Source organism: Eupeodes corollae, chromosome 1, assembly GCF_945859685.1.
Source record: "Eupeodes corollae chromosome 1, idEupCoro1.1, whole genome shotgun sequence".
Classification (NCBI taxonomy): Eukaryota; Metazoa; Arthropoda; class Insecta; order Diptera; family Syrphidae; genus Eupeodes; species Eupeodes corollae.
Genome location: NC_079147.1, coordinates 235,739,594 through 235,759,078, shown reverse-complemented (window position 1 = coordinate 235,759,078; position 19,485 = coordinate 235,739,594). Strand labels below are relative to the sequence as shown.

The 19,485-nt window shown below is 36.5% G+C and overlaps 1 protein-coding gene across 3 annotated transcripts in view; it reads right to left on the bottom strand.

Moving 5' to 3' along the window:
* Positions 1 to 19,485, bottom strand: part of LOC129938784 (beta-glucuronidase) — an 82,122-nt gene that overhangs the window by 44,884 nt on the left and 17,753 nt on the right. The window contains exon 1 of one of the 3 annotated variants that reach the window (XM_056046529.1): positions 2,018 to 2,299. The exons of 1 other annotated variant lie outside the window; for it this stretch is intronic. In XM_056046529.1, coding sequence (XP_055902504.1) covers positions 2,018 to 2,045 — 28 coding nt within the window. In that variant the 5' untranslated portion in view covers positions 2,046 to 2,299. Of the gene's footprint in view, positions 1 to 1,848; positions 1,943 to 2,017; positions 2,300 to 19,485 lie in introns of those variants that run through there. One more of the 3 variants, XM_056046528.1, reaches the window with a different exon arrangement.

Here is a 19,485-nt window from a genome sequence, read left to right as displayed (position 1 = left end):
TCAAACAGCTGGTTGTCAAAACCTTATGGTCACAGCAACACAACGAAATTGATTCCCTCAGATATTATCTCGGTAGACACTGACAACTGCACTCCTACTTTGAGCCTTAGTAAGGATTTTAAGGTTTATTTCCCATCCAGAGAAGATTGGGAGGATGACATCGTGTCGATAGGTTTCGACACAACCATCTTTACTGACGGCTCAAAGATGGAGTGCGGAGTTGGTTCTGGGATATTTGCTGAGTACCCAAATGTAGCTAAATCCTTTAGGCTTCTTGAATTGCTGGCAATAAGGGAGGCATATAAGATACTTAAACAAAACCCAAACCAAAACCGAAATGCGGCTATCTTTACAAATAGTCGGCAGCTGTCAAAGCCATTAACTCGGCCATTTCCTCATCTAAATTGGTCCAGCAATGTCGCGATGAGCTTGCGAGCCTGAATATTAACCTCGGTGTCACCCTGATTTGGGCTCCGGGCCATAGTGGTATCGTGGGAAATGAACGGGCTGACGAGCTAGCCAGGCAAGGATCGGCCCTTCAAAGCTCACTTGCGGAAATGGTTAACATTCCTCTTGGTGCTATGAAGAGTAAAATCTTTTCTATCTACCAAACTAAATCAAACCGAAAAGGTGGAGGAATTTACCCAACTGCATTATATCTAGGAAGATATAGCCCACCTATAACAAAACCCGTACAAACGATCTTCTATGCAGGCCAAGGCAAGACATAGCCAGGATTGTTGCGTAGCCAGGATTGTTGCGGTTTGTACCGGACATTGACCTATAGGAGTTCATGCAGATAAGGTGGGTATCTCTTACAACACCTTTTGCCGTAGCAGTAGTGACCAAAGAGAAAGTGAAACCATAATCCATTTCCTCTGCAAATGTTCTGCTTTGGCAAACACTAGAATGAAATACTTTGGAAAAGCATTCTTTCAAGAACTTGATGAGCTATCTGAGACAAAGATTAGAGACCTAATCTTTTTTCTCAATGCGACAAAATGGCTCTAACATAATCGCCATGAAGCTTCTCTATCAATCTATTTCTTTCAATCAAAGGTCAAACGAGTTTTTGGTTTCAAAACGGCGTACTACAGCGCTAATTGGATCTCAGGCTAGGTTGCCTGAAACATTGTTTTAAGTTTAAAAAATATATTTTGAAAAAAACTATATTTTTTCACAAAAAAAATTAAATTCAATTTGTTCGTCTAATAAGTTGTCCATAGCTATATGTTCAGGTTTTAGGATACAGTATTCTGAGGTGAAAATTCGAATATATTTTTACAGTTCTTTGTTCATACAGCATTTTGGTATACAGTATTCTAAGCTTACAGTATTTTTAAATACTGAATTTAAGGCAAATATTGTTAAGACCAAACAGTATCAAACAAAATTTTGATTATGCAGAATTCTGAAAAACAATATTTCGAGCCACTTCTTTTTTATGCAAAAACTTCGTAACAAAAATTAAAAATCCGATTAACAGTTGGGAATCAAAAGAAAAATCTTTGACCTTCTTTTACATAATATCAAGTTTTTCAATACAATTTTATGTCTACACGAATAAACCAATATTTTTAGTCCTTAGGTATTTTTCTTGATTGAATGTTTGTTTTTAACTTTTAAAATAATTTACTGTTAAACAGATAAAATAAACAATTAAAATTGCGACTTAATCAAGAGACTCAGAGAGTAAAGTTGATAGTTTTCTATTTCTATATCTCGCTATAATAAATATCTTGACTTAAGTTGTAAATTTTATTTTTTCATTCTAACTCAGATAAGGATAAGGTTTGGTTGTCTTTGTAGTGGGTTCTAACAGGATGATGAAAGGTATTTCCTTCTTACCGAAAATCTCAATCCGAAGGCACCTGATTTGAATTTGGATTCTCATTCCTGGTTATTATTAGTTTCCTCACAAAACTGTCTTTTCTTCTTATCCGATACAAAAACAACGAAAAAAAAGCAGACCAAAAATTTAACTTAACACGCACTTTTCAAACACCTTATCCTTTACCTATGCAACTAAACTGCTCATCCGTCATGAGCAACAGTAACGTACATTGTGTCGGTCAATTGCTGCGTGAAAACTTCCTCACCGCCCAACAAAAACAGTTAATTCACTTTCATTCTGATTCTTTATAGCACCGCACAGCACTGCAGATTTAATCAACTCCCATAATATCAAAATAGGGGATGATTTTGAAAACGAACAAACGAAAAAAATAAAAGAATTAAGAAAAACAAAAACCGCTTAGAACTATTCCAAACGGGATTTTACGGCAAACTGTCGCAAATCGCAAGTCCCAAGAATTTGCAGACAATAAAACTACTCGTATATTCCACAAACTAAACTATAATACCGACGCCGAAGCCGCAGTTGCATGCATGTTGCGCTGCTGCTCGACGCTCCACCAACTGGACAGAAATAATAACACAACCCAACTAACGCGATAACAACTTTTTTTGTTTTTGTTTTTGAATATTCATACGAGTAAATGTGTAAATGGTGCACCCTCTTTGTTGCAACACTTATCAACATCATCCCCCCATTTTGTTTATCGTAATTTTTTCTGAAGGAAACCGTTACACTGCCACAAGGTCAACACTTAATTCTGGTAGCGCTAGCGCCACAATGCGATTATGATATTGATGGATATAATTGCTAGCGACCTAACGCATCCGTAAGAGACTTGCAAGTTTTTTGGCATCACTTCCGCCCCCCTCACCTAGGCTTTTATTTATGTTAGTTGTCGTTTGTCGCGTCGTTCGTCGTCGTCGTCTTCGTCCTTGTCACATCATCTCTGTCGCATAGAATTTGAGGCTGAGGGTGGCAAAGGGCTAGATTCACCCTTGTATCTGCATAAGTGATGTCCCAGTTTCTTAGAGAGACACAGGATGAGGTAATTTGGGTGAGTATAGTAGAGTATGCTAAGTTGCATGACGACGACAACGACGGACGAATTCTTAAGAGTAATTAGCCTAGTTCTTTTGCTTAAAACAAAAAGGGAGTATGTATCGGGCGGACTTTCACTGAAATTCGCATTTTGAATCATCAGAAGCGAATTAAGGGGCGGATTAGGGTCAGGCTGTAGTAAAGCTACTTCTATATATACCTACGACTTGTTGTTGTGGTGGTGGTGTTTAAGCAAGCACGTTCACGACCTAATTATTGCAATGTGTTTAAAGTGTTCGTATTTGAGACTTATCAACTTCATGAATGGCACAACACTGCGTGACACTTAATTACGGTCTAGTGCGTTTATTTTGAAATATTAGAGTTACATATAAATTGCTTTAAAATAATATTACAAGAATACTAATAAAAGCTCTAAGCTTGAATGATGTTTCCTTGAACTATGACCACACATGGATTAATTAATGTATAAAAAAAAAAACAAAGTAAATAATTACGTATACGCCACAGAATACACCAAATATTTGCTTTTCAATTTGTATCTATATGAACACAATCAGTTAACATGGAGTGTACTCATAGTGGTTGTTTAGTATTATTTTATTTCCTTTTTATTTAACAGGTGGTATGTCTTTTGATGTAGGATTTGTGTATTGGTGAATTAATAAGCAACACAGCTTTTCCAACCCTAACATAAATATTCTTAATCTTACTGAAAGGGAATCGGGTCAGGTATTGACTTGGTGTAATAGAAAAATTGAAATGTAAGGAATGATGGATTATTATTTCTGCAACTAAACATATGTAAATGTTTATAATGAGGTTATTTAATAGTAAATAATCACAACTTGTTAGGATAATTTAAGTTTTAAAAATTTGATTGAATTTTTGGTAGAAAATTTAGACTTCTAATTTAGTTGAATGATGATGTTCAAATGGTAGACATGTGCATTCAAGAAGACAGAAGCGTCCGCAGGTTTTTCTCAAAACCAACCTCTGTCTATCAACTCCTACTCTCACCTCCCCGTGGTGAACATCGGATGCCTAGTACCTCAACTGGAGATTGGATTCCAACCCCAGTGGAAAGTTGTTGGGGCCAGCAAACGAGAGAGGTGGGGAGAGGTGTTTCCACTAAGACATTTCTCCTTATCCAGATGGATCAACGGTGGCGTCTACAGTTCCAGTAAGGTTGAACTACTTAGTGAACACCTTGTAGGGCTTCTTCGACTTATTCAGAGTCCAGGCCCATAAGGAGCGGTTTTATCCGGCTCCCCATCCTTGGAGTTATACTTGGGATCTGGCCCTCCAGGTTGGGGGTTGTGCCGTCGGGGTGACTTCCTGACTACGTAAAAGCTTTCATAGTTGCGAAGCACCAACAAGCCTCGGATACGGACGGATTTGCTGTTGACAACCAACGCAAACAAATAAAGGACAACGAACTTCGAATATGCACGTGGAATGTTAGGTCCCTTAACAGCCCACGTATAGCCGAAGGATTAGCGGAGGCCCTAGACCGCTATAAAGCAGATATCACCGCCATCCAGGAAATACGATGGTATGGGCCGGGCAAAAAGAGGATGAAAAACTGCGATATTTACTATGGTGACTGCTACCACGAAAACCATCAGCTCTTATTTGTATGCGGCTTCGTCATTGGAGCCAGACTTAGGCAAGAAGTCTTGAGCTATAGGTGCATCAATGAGCTCCTCATGACCATACGAAGAGAAGGACGACAACTCCAAAGATATGTTCTTCGAGCTCCTTGACAAAACATATGAGCAGTGTCCCAGCTTCAATATTAAACTAGTCCTGGGCGATTTTAATGCCAAGCTAGACATCTTTGGTGGAATAATCGGGAAGAACAGCCTGCACGACAACACTTCCGACAACGGATCCAGGCTCATAGATTTTGCTGCGGGGCGAAATGTCATGGCAGCCAGTACGCGTTTTCCACACCTCAACATCCACAAAGAGACTTGGACTTCTCCAGATCAATCTACCGTCAACCAGATTGACCATATTGCGATCGACGCCAGACACGCTTCCAGCATCATGGATGTCCGAACTTTCCGAGGAGCTAACATCGACTCGGACCACTACCTCGTTGTAGCCAAGGTAGCACTTCGGATTTCCAGACCCAAGGCAAAACAGGGAGGTGCTGGGAGAAGGAACAACGTCGAACGGCTACAATCGCCAGAAATCGCGAACTCCTTTCCGACCGAGTTACAAGTAACCTCTCTCGAAGTTCTCTGCCGCCAACACAATGAATCGAAAACCAGTGGCAACATTGCCAGTATGCAATCAGAGAAGCCGCCTCTGATGTGCTGGGTTTCAAACAGCCACCAACAAGGAACCCCTGGTTTGATGAGGAATGTCGGCAGGCAAATGCAGCCAAACAACAGGCACGCAAAGTGGCGCTGCATAAAAGAACGAGAGCTGCTCATGAGCTCTATGAGCAGAAGAGTCGAGAGGAACACCGACTTCGCAGAAGGAAAAAGAGAGGGCCTGAGAAGCGTGCGGTCGAAGATGTTGAGAGGTTTAAAAGCAGGATGGAAGTTCGAAAGTTTTATGAACAGGTGAAACGAAACTCACAGGTATATAAACCTAGAACCGAAGGCTGCAAAGACGAAAGTGGAAACATCATAGTGGAACCGCAGTAAATGCTGATTATATGGAAGGACCACTTCTGCAGACTGTATAACGGCGACGACAAACTGAATTCCGCTGTCAGGCAAGATGATCCATTCAACGTAGACGACGAAAGCCAACAATCCTGCCCTCCCGACTTAGACGAAATAACGATTGCCATATACAAGCTGAAGTCTAATAAAGCCGCTGGAACGAATAGCTTTAATGCCGAGCTCTTTAAACCAGCTGGAGATAAGTTGGTTAGGAGCATGCACCAACTTATCTGCAAAATATTATCGGAAGAAAGCATGCCCGATGAATGGAACCTCAGTATTGTTTGCCCGATCCTGAAAAAAGGAGACCCTCTAAACTGCACCAACTATAGGGGAATCAGTCAACTTAACATCGCCTATAAAATCTTCTCTGCGGTAATATGTGAACGTCTAAAGCCCATCGTCAACAACCTGATAGGTCCTTATCAGTGTGGTTTTAGACCAGGAAAGTCCACAGTTGATCAAATATTCACATTACGGCAGATCCTGGAAAACCCCAAGAACAACAAATTGACAACCACCATCTTTTTATCGATTTTAAGGCCGCATATGAAAGCATATACAGGGACGAGCTGTATAGTGCCATGTCTAGCTTTGGCATCCCTGCCAAACTCGTCCGTTTGTGCAGGATGACCATGGAGAATTCACGTTGCTCCACAAAGGTTGGAAACAACGTAAGAGAACCTTTCGATGTCAAAAAAGGTTTAAGACAAGGTGATGCGCTGTCATGTGATTTTTTTAACATCGTGCTTGAAAGAATAGTGCCGAGCTCACACGTCAACACTAGAGGCACTATCTTTCAAAAGTCTGTCCAATTACTGGCATATGCTGATGACATTGACATAATCGGAAGAACTCAGCGTGAAGTCAATGGGGCTTTTTTGAGTATTGAGGCAGAGGCGGCAAAAATGGGTTTAGCGATCGTCAAAAAAGGACATACAACACCGACGTTTTGACCACGTCACCACCGACAGACGTAACTTTGAGGTAGTCAAGGACTTCGTCTACCTAGGCTCCGCTGTAAACGCAGAAAACAACACCAGCGCTGAGATCAAACGCAGAATAACTCTTGCTAACCGCTGTTTCTTTGGACTAAGAAAGCAATTGAGTGGATGAAAGCACCTTGGGTCGCTTCGAGAGAAAAGTTCTTCGTGTGATCTACGGTCCCGTATGCATCGAAGGAGAGTGGAAGAGAAGATGGAACGACGAGCTGTACGGGCTGTTCAGCGACGTAGACTTAGACAGAAGGGCAAAAGTCCAACGACTAAGATGGCTGGGTAACGTAGAGCGCATGAAAACCAATGCTCCGGCGCGGAAAGTCTTCGAATCCACACCCACAAGACAGCGCAGTAGAGGAAGACCGCGGATCAGGTGGGGCGCACAAGTGGAAGGCGACCTCACCCAACGTGGAGCGCGAAACTGGAGACATCTTAGCTAGGGACCGAGCTAGATGGAGAAGTTCGTTGGGTGAGGCCCTAGTTCACACAGGACTGTAGCACCACCTTAAGTAAGTTAATGACTTCTTTAATTTTTAAACGTTGTTGAAGTCCATATTACTCTCAGATTCTCACATTTTGAGTACATATTTCTTCACAAACTTCAAGTGTTTAGATCTGTCCAAATAGATAGTTTGTAAGTTAATTAAATACGTTTTTCGAATCCTTGCAAATATAATACAAATTTGATGATCACAATAGTGACTATGTTAAAAAAATAAAAAACAATGTTTAAAAAGAAATGCATTTCAAAAACAATTAAGGTTTGCTGCTACAATACGAAACTTGTGTAATTTTAACCGACGTATGTGCTTGCGAGCTGTTACTATACTGTTTAAAAACTTTTTAAGATTATTCATTTTTACGAAACCGAAACTGTTAGTTGTACATTTTGCAACACCCTTTACAAACCATAATAACACTCAATAAATTCAATAGTTTCTAATTGTTTTTATTTTCTTTTTTTTCAGGTAAGTGTGTCACAATTGCTGACTTTTCAAATATTCTAGCTTCAAAATAAAAGTAAGTTTTAACTTTTTTGTTTGCTTTTTTTTTGATATGTACAAATATTCAACTAATTTTGATTCTCTTTCGAGATTGATATCAGTAGTTTGTTGTTAAGTTGTATTTTGTTTTGTTATAGCTACGTGTTCTTTTCAAAAAAGGCAAAGAGAGACCTTAAATTTTTGTGGCTTGTTTTTTTGTTTGTACATATTTCAATTATTCAAATCGTATGACGTGAGACCTAGAATTTAATTGTTATTTTAAATTTTATTTCCATTACCTTTCTTCTAATTTCCAATATGCAATTTTCCTTCTTTTTATTTTTTTATAGTACTGCAATATTTGACAAGTGCAAGTTATATTTTTCTGATAGATTAGATTAGATTTCGAATTAATACAAATACATATAAAATAACACAAAATACTATAAAAATTACAATTACTTATTGATACTATCAATAATAAAATTTCGTTTCGGATGCATTGCACTTTGCAATGTTTGCCTTTTATTTCATAGAATATGTTAGTGTTCAGAATTGTCTAGATAAAGAAGATATTGCTTTTAAAAAAATTCCAACTAAGCTGAATTTTTGGTGGAAAGCATTATTTATACGACCTTAACATTCCCTAAAAAGTCCTCTTAAATATGTTGACAAACTATTCAAAAATACTTAAATGATATGGTTTTAAAATTGTATAAAATGTTATTTAATTGTTCTTTTAGAAAACATACCTCTAAGTTACATTAAACTCATTATAGTCTACACATAGAATTCCGAAAAGTTTTTTTCAAATACTGAACGTAAATTTCTCGTCAACCAACGTAATTTTTGAAAGTATGTTGACTGTAAACAAGAATTTGAAGATATCCTCTAAACATGATATATGTACATATAAAGAAAAAAGAAGTCATAAACATAAACTGCTGTCAAATATGTTTGCCCGTTTTTTTAAAAGTGTCTATGAAACTTTTTACCGTGAAAATTATTACAAACATTAATCAATTTCCCCACTTGGCTGACATTAATCAAGGAATCTCAAAATCTTCTATACTTGAAAAATTCTAAAACTTGAGGAAATCCTACATTCTGATCCTGAAACAACTTTTATAACCATTGTTTAACCGTTCATTTATAAAGAGTGTCCCAAAATTAACGCAAGATTTGAATTAAATAGAAAACGCCGGTTTTAGTCGTTTGATAGTTATATTTTTATTGACTCGTACAAAGTACAAAGGATAGGGTTATGTATGGAATAACACATCGGACAAATGGCCTCCACGGCTTTGCATGAAATTTTCCATGACCATTCTGCATAAATGTGGCTGAATTTCGTTGATGCAGCGTTGAATCTCCTCCTTTAATGCACGGGTGGTTGTGGGCTTGTTGACATAGACTTGTGATTTCAAATACCCCATAAAAAGAAGTCTAATGGTGTTAAATCACACGATTTAGGAGGCCAATTTTGATCACCGAAACGAGAGAGTACACGACCTGAAAATGTCTCATGCAGTAATTGAATTGTTTCACTAACTGTATGACATGTGGCACCGTCTTGTTGAAACCACATATTGGACACATCAATATCATTCAATTTTGGCAGAAAGAACTGTGCAATCATGTCGCGATATCGAGCACCAGTAACAGTCGCTGCTTGACCAGCATCATTTTCAAAAAAATATGGCCCAATTATGCCTCCAGCCCAAAATCCACACCATACAGTCACGCGTTGTGGATTTGTTTTTCGACAATCACATGTGGGTTCTCCCAACTCCAAATGCGGCAATTTTGGCGATTGACAAAGCCATCAGGATGAAAATGTGCTTCATCGCTTAGGATGATTTTGCTCGAAGAATCAGGGTCCATTTGTTGATGTTCAATAATCCATTCAACGAACTCTCTTCGCTGTCCATGGTCATTAGGCTTTAATTGTTGTGTTAATTGAATTTTGTAAGCATGAAGACACAGATCTTTAGTGAGTATACGCTGTAGAAAGGTTCTTGAAATTTGCAATTCTTGTCCACGACGTCGAATTGAGGTTCCTGGATTGTCAGCAACACTCTCACGCATTGCTTCGACATTCACATTTGAACGGCTTGTTTTTGGACGAACAGTGTGTTTGGCGTCTCCAACGGATCCAGTCTCCATGAATTTTTCAATGAATCTCTTCACAGTTGACGAAGTTAAAACACTGTTCCGAACATATTTTGTATGAAATTTTCGAACTGCAGCCGCCAAGCTTTCACTATTTTTGAAATATTCTTTAATAATGAAGACAGGTTGTTCTATCGTGTTATGCTAACACTTCACTGCACAAATGGCGGCAAATTCAAATCTTGCGTTAATTTTGGGACACACTTTACATATACAGTCAAACTTCCTTATAACGAACCTTCAAGGGAACAAAAAATTGCTTCGTTATAATGAAGTTGTATACAAAATTCGTTATAGATTAGATTTGATTTTATTATCTTTTTCCAAGTGTACAATTCACATAAAGTACAATTTACTTATGTATATATATTACCAAAATTGTTTAAGCATGGCTTGCCGTCTGCCCGATTGACATTAATTAATTTACATATTAAAATGGAAATACAGTAGTCCCTAATTTTTGATTGTCGAACAGCTTGGATTGACCTTTCTATTACCACTGCTCTTAGGTTCAGCAAACTACAAATCGTTTCTGCATCCAGTTCATTTCGATCTGAGTACTCAAGCAGCGTATTTGTGCATTGTATTGCTTGGGAGCTTGTTATTTTAGGAGCTGAAGAGATTTCTACGGTTTCACTCTCCGAAATATCCTCAATTGGTTCAGGTGCAGTTTCTTCTACGACTACCCATTCTCTAACTTCTTGTATTAAAAAGTTTTGTTCACTATCTATAATTGCAAGAAGATCATTAATTTCCTACAACTCTCTTTGAAGCAGAGTTTCGGGCAGTGTCCTTCCTAATTGAAAAGTGGAATTAAATCTTCTTCCTCCTAGTTTTCTTCACGTGGAAAAATACATTTAAAGCACTTAGCGATAGAGGAAGTGGGAAGTTGGTCCCAAGACAATTTCAGGTTCATTACAGCAATGTCTTCACTTTCTTTTGCAATAATTTCATTAAGCAATCGTTTTTTGTAAACGGAGCTTGAGAACTTTTTTTTAAAAAAAACGCATAAAATTTGCAAAATCTCATCGATTCTTTATTTGAAACGTTAGATTGGTCCATGACATTTACTTTTTGAAGATAATTTTATTTAAATGTTGACCGCGGCTGCGTCTTAGGTGGTCCATTCGGAAAGTCCAATTTTGGGTAACTTTTTCGAGTATTTCGGCCGGAATAGCCCGAATTTCTTCGGATATGTTGTCTTCCAAAGCTGGAATAGTTGCTGGCTTATTTGTGTTGACTTTAGACTTGACTTAGTCTAAAGGCGTCAAATCGCATGATCTTGGTGGCCAACTTACCGGTCCATTCCTTGAGATGAATTGTTCTCCGAAGTTTTCCCTCAAAATGGCCATAGAATCGCGAGCTGTGTGGCATGTAGCGCCATCTTGTTGAAACCACATGTCAACCAAGTTCAGTTCTTCCATTTTTGGCAACAAAAAGTTTGTTAGCATTGAACGATAGCGATCGCCATTCACCGTAACGTTGCGTCCAACAGCATCTTTGAAAAATACGGTCCAATGATTACACCAGCGTACAAACCACACCAAACAGTGCATTTTTCGGGATGACTGGGCAGTTCTTGAACGGCTTCTGGTTGCTCTTCACTCCAAATGCGGCAATTTTGCTTATTTACGTAGCCATTCAACCAGAAATGAGCCTCATCGCTGAACAAAATTTGTCGATAAAAAGCGGATTTTCTGCCAACTTTTCTAGGGCCCATTCACTGAAAATTCGACGTTGTGGCAGATCGTTCGGCTTCAGTTCTTGCACGAGCTGTATTTTATACGGTTTTACACCAAGATATTTGCGTAAAATCTTCCATGTGGTCGAATAACACAAACCCAATTGCTGCGAACGGCGACGAATCGACATTTCACGGTCTTCAGCAACACTCTCAGAAACAGACGCAATATTCTCTTCCAATAAAGTAAACTGAGTGCGAAACTTGGTCACAATCGCATTAATTGTTTGCTCACTTGGTCGATTATGTAGACCATAAATCGGACGTAAAGCGCGAAACACATTTCGAACCGATCACTGATTTTGGTAATAAAATTCAATGATTTTCAAGCGTTGCTCGTTAGTAAGTCTATTCATGATGAAATGTCAAAGCATACTGAGCATCTTTCTCTTTGACACCATGTCTGAAATCCCGCGTGATCTGTCAAATACTAATGCATGAAAATCCTAACCTCAAAAAAAGCACCCTTTAGTATGCCTTGACTAAGTTTATAACATTTTGGTCCATAGGTTGAATCAAAGCGGTAACGTTTGGGGGAAGAAACATAACTGTTATATATCCATCAGAGCTAGTAAGCTTTTCTTTATTGGAGTGACAAGTTGCATTGTCAAGGAGCAACAGTGCCCTTTTTGGCACACTTTAAATAAAGTGCTTACCTCTTTGACAAAATTGTTGTTAAACCAATTTTGAAAGATTTCACTAGTCATCCAAGCATTTTTGCTGGATCTATAAATCAGCGGTACCTTGAAACCGGAAAACGCTCTGGGGCATTTGGACTTCCCGATAACTAATGGAGTAAGCTTATGTGTTCCAGTTGCGTTCGTACAGGCCAAAAACGTTATCCTTTCTTTGCTAGTTTTTCTTCCCGGTGCTGTATGTTCAGTAGACAAAACGAGCGTTTTACTAGGAAGAAGCTTCTTTCAGTATAAGTCATTTTCATCCGCATTATAAATTTGTTGTGGAGTAAGAGACATTTCTCGTATTGTTTCAATGCAGTTTTTCCAAAAATGGGTTAACTGCAGTTTTATTACATGACAACTTTTCGCCGCATATTTTTAATGTTCGAACACCATGCCTTTGCTTGAATTTGTGTACCCAACCTCGACTAGCTTTGAAATTCCGGGCTTCTTTAAATCGCATATTAAACTGATTTGATTTTCGGCAGAGAAGATCTGTTGAAACTGGAACGTGGTTCTCTCTTTGTTTTTTTAGCCACTCGAACAATGCATTTTCCATTATACGCATTTCGGATTTCCTAAGCGTCTTTCTCTTCATTGGTCCTGATTCAGTTTTTTTTGCAATGGTCCAGCAGCTTTTTGGAATTCAATTTTATTCCCGTAATTGTTGACGTAGACCAACCATTTTTTTCAGCTAATGCACACCCTGGATTTTCAGCATTTAAATCATGTAAAATTTGAAACTTATCTTTTTGTTTTGGTGCCATTGCCACATGCACTTACAATTCTACTATACAAAAGGAACCAGAGTAAAACTAAACAAACAGAGACCAAGTAAAACACAACTCAACGGAAAATGATAACCCGAAACTGATCAACAAAAAGCAAACAAATGTTAAATAAACACACATAACTCTCCAGTCTGCAGCTGCATTCAACATTTCTGAAGATATGTCTAGACAAATAACAGTTAGCCGGTACCTTTAAATTTCATGCACGAATAAGAAAAATATAAAAACTTTTACAACGGAAATTCACATTATAGAGTGATGACAATTTTTGGCGATTCACATTTTAGAGAAATTCTCATTATCGGTAATTCACATTATCGAGGGACTACTGTAGTTAATAAAAAAGAATTCAAAAGTGAAAATATTTTTTTTTTTACATTATAAATACTTAAAACTCCTCGTTCAAAATTTGTTTTCTATAAAAGATTGCCTTCATGTAATACCTATAGAGGCGGGTTACCTCTTCTTCGCAATTCAGCATCGCTAGCACCTCCATTTCTGAAGAAAATTTCTTCGTACTTCTTTCAGGATAGGACATATTCCAATGAAAGGAATGATATCTTCTCTTACTGCCAGGTTACACAGAGTGCAAAAGACTGGCAAGTCTTCACGATGTGGTATGAAGTTAAGTCTTACCAATCCTCCTCTCATTTTGAATATTTCTGATATAAGTTTTTGACTGTTTTCAGCCCGAAAATAATATCTTGAATTCTATAGGTTGACCTATGAACTGAGGACGTCGTCATGTTGATACAGTCAACCTTATATTTCTTATTAACTTTAGAACTAAGTCATAGAGGGCATCTTTTACTACTTTTTTGTCGTTTATCTGATGGCTTAATTTCAGGTTAAAATCACAATAGTCTGCAAGCTCCATTAGTTTCTCATACCAAAGTCTCTTCTTCTGGATCGTATACAATGCTATTACTTTTGGCAATCTTCCACTTGGCATATTAAGCACTTTCAATATATAGTCAACATGTAATTTAAGTGTTTTGATAAACAGTTTCAATGTTTATCATGTAGTTCAGTGTGTGTAAAATATCAACAACTTCTCAACCGTTTCATATTTTTCAAAACCCCAAGTTTGCGCTGCGTACATCAACACGGATTCCGCCACTGCGATGAAAACCTTTTATTTAACACTGTGTGAAATAAAGTCGTTTCCGAAGCATTTCTTCCAAGTCCCGCTAATAGCACTTAAAGCTTCTATAAGTTTATCTTTTAAATGATTTTCCAAGTTTAGATTGCTGGTTATAATAACACCAAGATATTTGTAGGCTCTCACAACTTCGATCGGTTCACTGTTTAAGTACCACTGCTCATTCCTGGACATTCTGACAGACCCCTTTTTAAAGACCATCACTTTGGATTTGCTTAAATTGACTGTCCAATTCCACAACCTGGAGTATTTACTAAGCCGATTGATCATTAATTGCAATGTTGCAGGTGAATACGCAAAAAGCACAACATCGTCAGCAAACAAGATAGCTTTGATCGCCATTCCCGCAAACTCTATCCCACCAAAGCAAAAAGATTAGGGCTAAGGGGACATCCTTGCTCTACTCCCATTGAGGTTCCGATCCATTCCGACATTTCATCACCGTTCCATACTGTAGAATGATTACGATCATAAAGGTTTTCCAATGCTCTGCCAAACATAGATGTCATTCCGGTATTATATAGTTTGTAAAACAACGCTCTTCTATCGATTGTGTCGAAGGCTGCCTTAAAGTCAACGAAAAATACGTATAACTTATTTTTTTATTATAGAAAAATTCCTGCAATGCTTCTTTAGATAAAGATGTCATCACTCGTGGAATAACCACTGCGGAAACCTGCCTGGAATTCCTTAAGCTTCGAGTTAAGATTCATCTAATCACATAGTCGATTGTTCAAAACTGACACAAAGATTTTGTATGCGGCATTGAGAAAGGATATTCCGCGGTTATTTTTTGGATCTGGCATGTCTCCTTTTTTATGAATAGGGAACAAAATTGACTCCTTAAACTGCTCTGGTATATTTCCGGTTTCTAAAATTTCATTGAAGGCCTCTGTAAGTTTTTTGCCAAGGTCTACAGTTCCAAATCTCAAAAACTCTTCCGTGGTTTTATCAGATCCGGGTGCTTTTCCATCTTTAAGTTTGTTCATTGTCAGACGTGCCTCTTCATCCGTAAAAGGCGCATCCAGAATAGCGTGAGATAAAGAACCTTACTTGTATGGGATATTTCTTAAAGGGAAGGGAAACAAAATGAAATTCGCTATAGAGACAATTACGTATTAAGGAAGCTCGTTTTGTAGAAGTTTGACTGTATGTATTCTTATGTTCCGATTTTATGGAAATATAGGTTTCTCAAACCAATCCACAAAAAGTGTCTCAAATACCTTATCTTTAACTAGGTCCTATAGCTAAACTGTCTGTTATTCTAAAACTGTTTGAATTTCTTGTTTGTTATGCTCTTTTCTTTAATTGTTTCGATATTTTCTATGATAATCAAGATACATTTGTTAAAGGAAAATCTACTATTAGAAATATACCTAAATTTACAACCCTTTTTATTGATGCTTTCGACAAAAAAACATAAGTCGATTGTGTATTTATAGATTTCAGCAAAGAATTTGATAAATTATGAAAAGAAGTACTTTTAATTAAATAAGAGCACATCGAACTTCATGAGGAATTAATTTCTTGAATTTCATCTTACTTTAATGATAGACGCCATAGTGTTGTCTTTAAAATTGGATATTTATAATTTTCTAATGTACCTCAAGGTAGCCAACTTAGGCCGTTGTTATTTGTTTGATTATTTATACACGCAGATTTCGAGCAATTAATTCCTTAACAGACTGCGGATTATTAAAAGATGATCTACTTTGACTATAGGAATGGTGTAGTTCAAATCGTCTAATGTTGAATATTGACAAATGCAAAACAATGTGTTTTACACGCAAACACGAACTTGGAAAAACTCTCTAACTTCTTAGAACCAGGCATCATTTTGGACTCAAGGATAACTTTTACTCATCATATTAACTACAATTAAAAAAAAAAGGTAATAGAACTCTAGTGCTTTCACAAATTATCCGTTCGAATTCGGCTGCAAACTGTAGGTCCCCTTCATTCCTGAAAACATATAGAACTGTAGGCTTTATAAAACGATTTCGAAGCGAATTCCAAGACCCTTATGTTCTTAAGACACTATATGTATTATTTGTCAGACCAGTCCTTAAAAAAGAGGCTGGGATGCGACCCACACTGATAACTTCCCATCCCGTCTGTCGATTTTTCTTGCTTAAAAGTTTGTCTATATGTACTCGTATCAATTTTTACCAAATTTGCGTTCTATTTTTTGTAGATTTTATTTTTTTTTTATGAAAAAACGAATTGTTGGATTTTTATATAAAAATACTGAATATCGAAAACAATATTTTCTGTGAAACAAAATAAGTTTGAAGCCAATATTTTTAAGTTTTGAAAAGCTATTTGAGTCGAAAGTAAATTTTTACGAAGTTTTAGTATTGTTTTTTTTTTAGAGTTTTATTTTTTGTAAAAAAAACTATCAATTCGATTTTTTTCAAAATTTTATCTAATGTTGAAAACAATATTTTTTATAAAATAAAATTAGTTTTAAGCCAATATTTCAAACTTTTGAAAAAATATTTCACTCGAAAATCAGTTTTTATCAATTTTTATTATTTTAGGGTTTTTATATTATTTTGTAAAAAAAACTGTCAATTCGATTTTTTTTTCAAAATTTTACTGAATGTTGAAAACAATATTTTTATAAGATAAAATTAGTTTGAAGCCAATACTTACAACTTTTGAAAAGATATTTGAGTCGAAAATCAATTTTTACAAACTTTTTTTTATACATTTTTTTAGGTTTTTATTTTTTTGTAAAAAAACTGTCAATTCGATTTTTCTCAAACTTTGTCCTAGTGTTGAAAACAATATATGTTATAAGTAAAAATTAATAAGAAGCTATTATCTCAAATTTTTGAAAAGATATTTCAGTCGAAAATCATTTTTTACCAACTTTTTTTTATAAATTTTTTTTAGGTTTTTATTTTTTGTAAAAAAATTCGATTTTTTTCAAAAAGTTACTGAATGTTGACAACAATAATTTTTGAAAGATAAAAGTAAATTAAAGCCAATATCTAAAAGTTTTGAAAAGATATTTGAATCGATGTTCATTTTTTACCAATTTTGAGTAATGTTTTTTTTTGATTTTTATTTTTTATAAAAAAAACTGTCCTTTTGATTTTTCTCAAAATTTTATCAGATGTCAAAAACATTATTCTTCGTTGCACAAAATTGTTTTGGAGATGAAATCATATTTTAGTCGTAAAATTTTGGAGGTGACACATTTTTTTCAGTTTTTTTGATTTATAAAAAAAACAATTGAAATATTTTAACAAAAGATATTAACTTTGGAAGTTTAAATCTGTCGGGTCCTATTTTGTATGCACATTTTTTTCTGAAACTTTAAGAAAAATTACTCCAAAATGCTACTCTGAATATTACTTCTAAAAAAAACAACAATTAAAGGACACGTTTACACGTTAAACATTTTGGTCATAGCTGTATGTTTAATTTTCTTGAATTACTTGAGAATTCGCTAAAAGTTCATTCTCGAAACAATGTATCCAATATGATTCCACCCTATCCGCTTTCAATACCTTAATAAATTATACCTCTATAGCTCTAACCGTCCGACCCTCCTTGAAGTTGAAAACAAAACCCCTTGCACCTAATTCTCTTAAACTCTACGAAATCTGATATTAACTTCTTGAAATAAAAATGAGAATGTGCAATTTATTCCGCAAGTTCAAGAAAGAAGCATAAATATGAATGTAAAAGGTATACAAAATATATATACAATAAAAAGACGAATTCAAATGATTTGTATCTCCTACTTCGCCAAAAGGTTCGGCATTGAACGTGATTTGAAAATTTAATTAATCAACGAAATGTATAATTCTTTTTTTGTTCCTTGTGTTCTTTTTTTTCAGAGAATTGTTTTCAAAATTGCATTCTAGGTTTATAGAGTGACCAATCCTAAAAGGCTTGGTTATGGTTTTTTCTTCTTTTCTGAGTTTACACTTATTCTAATTTGTTTTTATTGCATTTTTGTTCTTGCAAATGATAATATTTGGAAATATTAGGTGCAATAAAATGTAGTAAAGTATGTAATCAGGTCAGGAAAGGCCAACTCGATAAAGTAAAAACTGGTTGGCGATAGATTGATTTTTATACTTGTAATTTAATCCAATGATATCTTTACATATGAGTTGTCTTTTGTGATTTTTTAACCCAAAAGTTTTTCTTTTGAAACCAACTTTTTTTCTCAAGGAACAAAATTAACGCGGTCAGAAACGGAGAATTGTTTGACTTGTAAAACGAAAGTGGGGAAATAATGATTTCTTTTCGTAATTAACTTACACTTAATTTCAATAACAAGTAATTAGTAATGTATTGAAAATACATTAACTTACTAAATGTTATTGAAAATTATATTAATACTTAATACTTAATGTTTATTAATTTGAAAAAAAACAATCTTTACTGCTTTTTTGAAAATTACTTTTATTTCAAACTTCATTAATGTGTCGAATTGCAAGTAATTGACGATTTTCAATTACATGTAATTAGTAGTTAGAAGCACCAACAAGCCTCGGATACGGACGGATTTACTGTTGACAACCAACGCAAACGAATAAAGGACAACGAACTTCGGATATGCACGTGGAATGTTAGGTCCCTTAACAGACCACGTGCGGGCGAAGAATTAGGGGAGGCCCTAAACCGCTATAAAGCAGATATCACCGCCATCCAGGAAATACGAAGGGATGGGTCGGGCAAAAAGAGGATGAAAAACTGCGATATTTACTATGGTGACTGCTACCACGAAAACCAACAGCGCTTATTTGGACGCGGCTTCGTCATTGGAGCCAGACTTAGGCAAGAAGTCTTGAGCTATAGGTGCATCAATGAGCGTCTCATGACCTACGCATCAAAGCTAAATTGGGCAACATTGGCCTGATATGCACGCACGCCCCCACAGAAGAGAAAGACGACAACACCAAAGGTATGTTCTTGGAGCTCCTAGAGAAAACATATGAGCAGTGCCCTAGCTACGATATTAAAATAGTCCTGGGCGATTTTAATGCCAAGCTAGGAAGGGAAGACATCTTTGGTGGAATAATCGGGAAGTACAGCCTGCACGACAACACTTCCGACAACGGATTCAGGCTCATAGATTTTGCTGCTGGGCGAAACGTCATGGTAGCTAGTACGCGCTTTCCACACCTCAACATCCACAAAGGAACTTGGACTTCTCCAGATCAATCTACCGTCAACCAGATTAACAATATTGCGATCGACGCCAGACACGCTTCCAGCATTAAGGATGTACGAGCTTTCCGAGGAGCTAACATCGACTCGGACCACTACCTCGTTGTAGCCAAGGTAGCACTTAAGGTTTCCAGACCCAAGGCAAAACAGGGAGATGCTGGGAGAAGGAA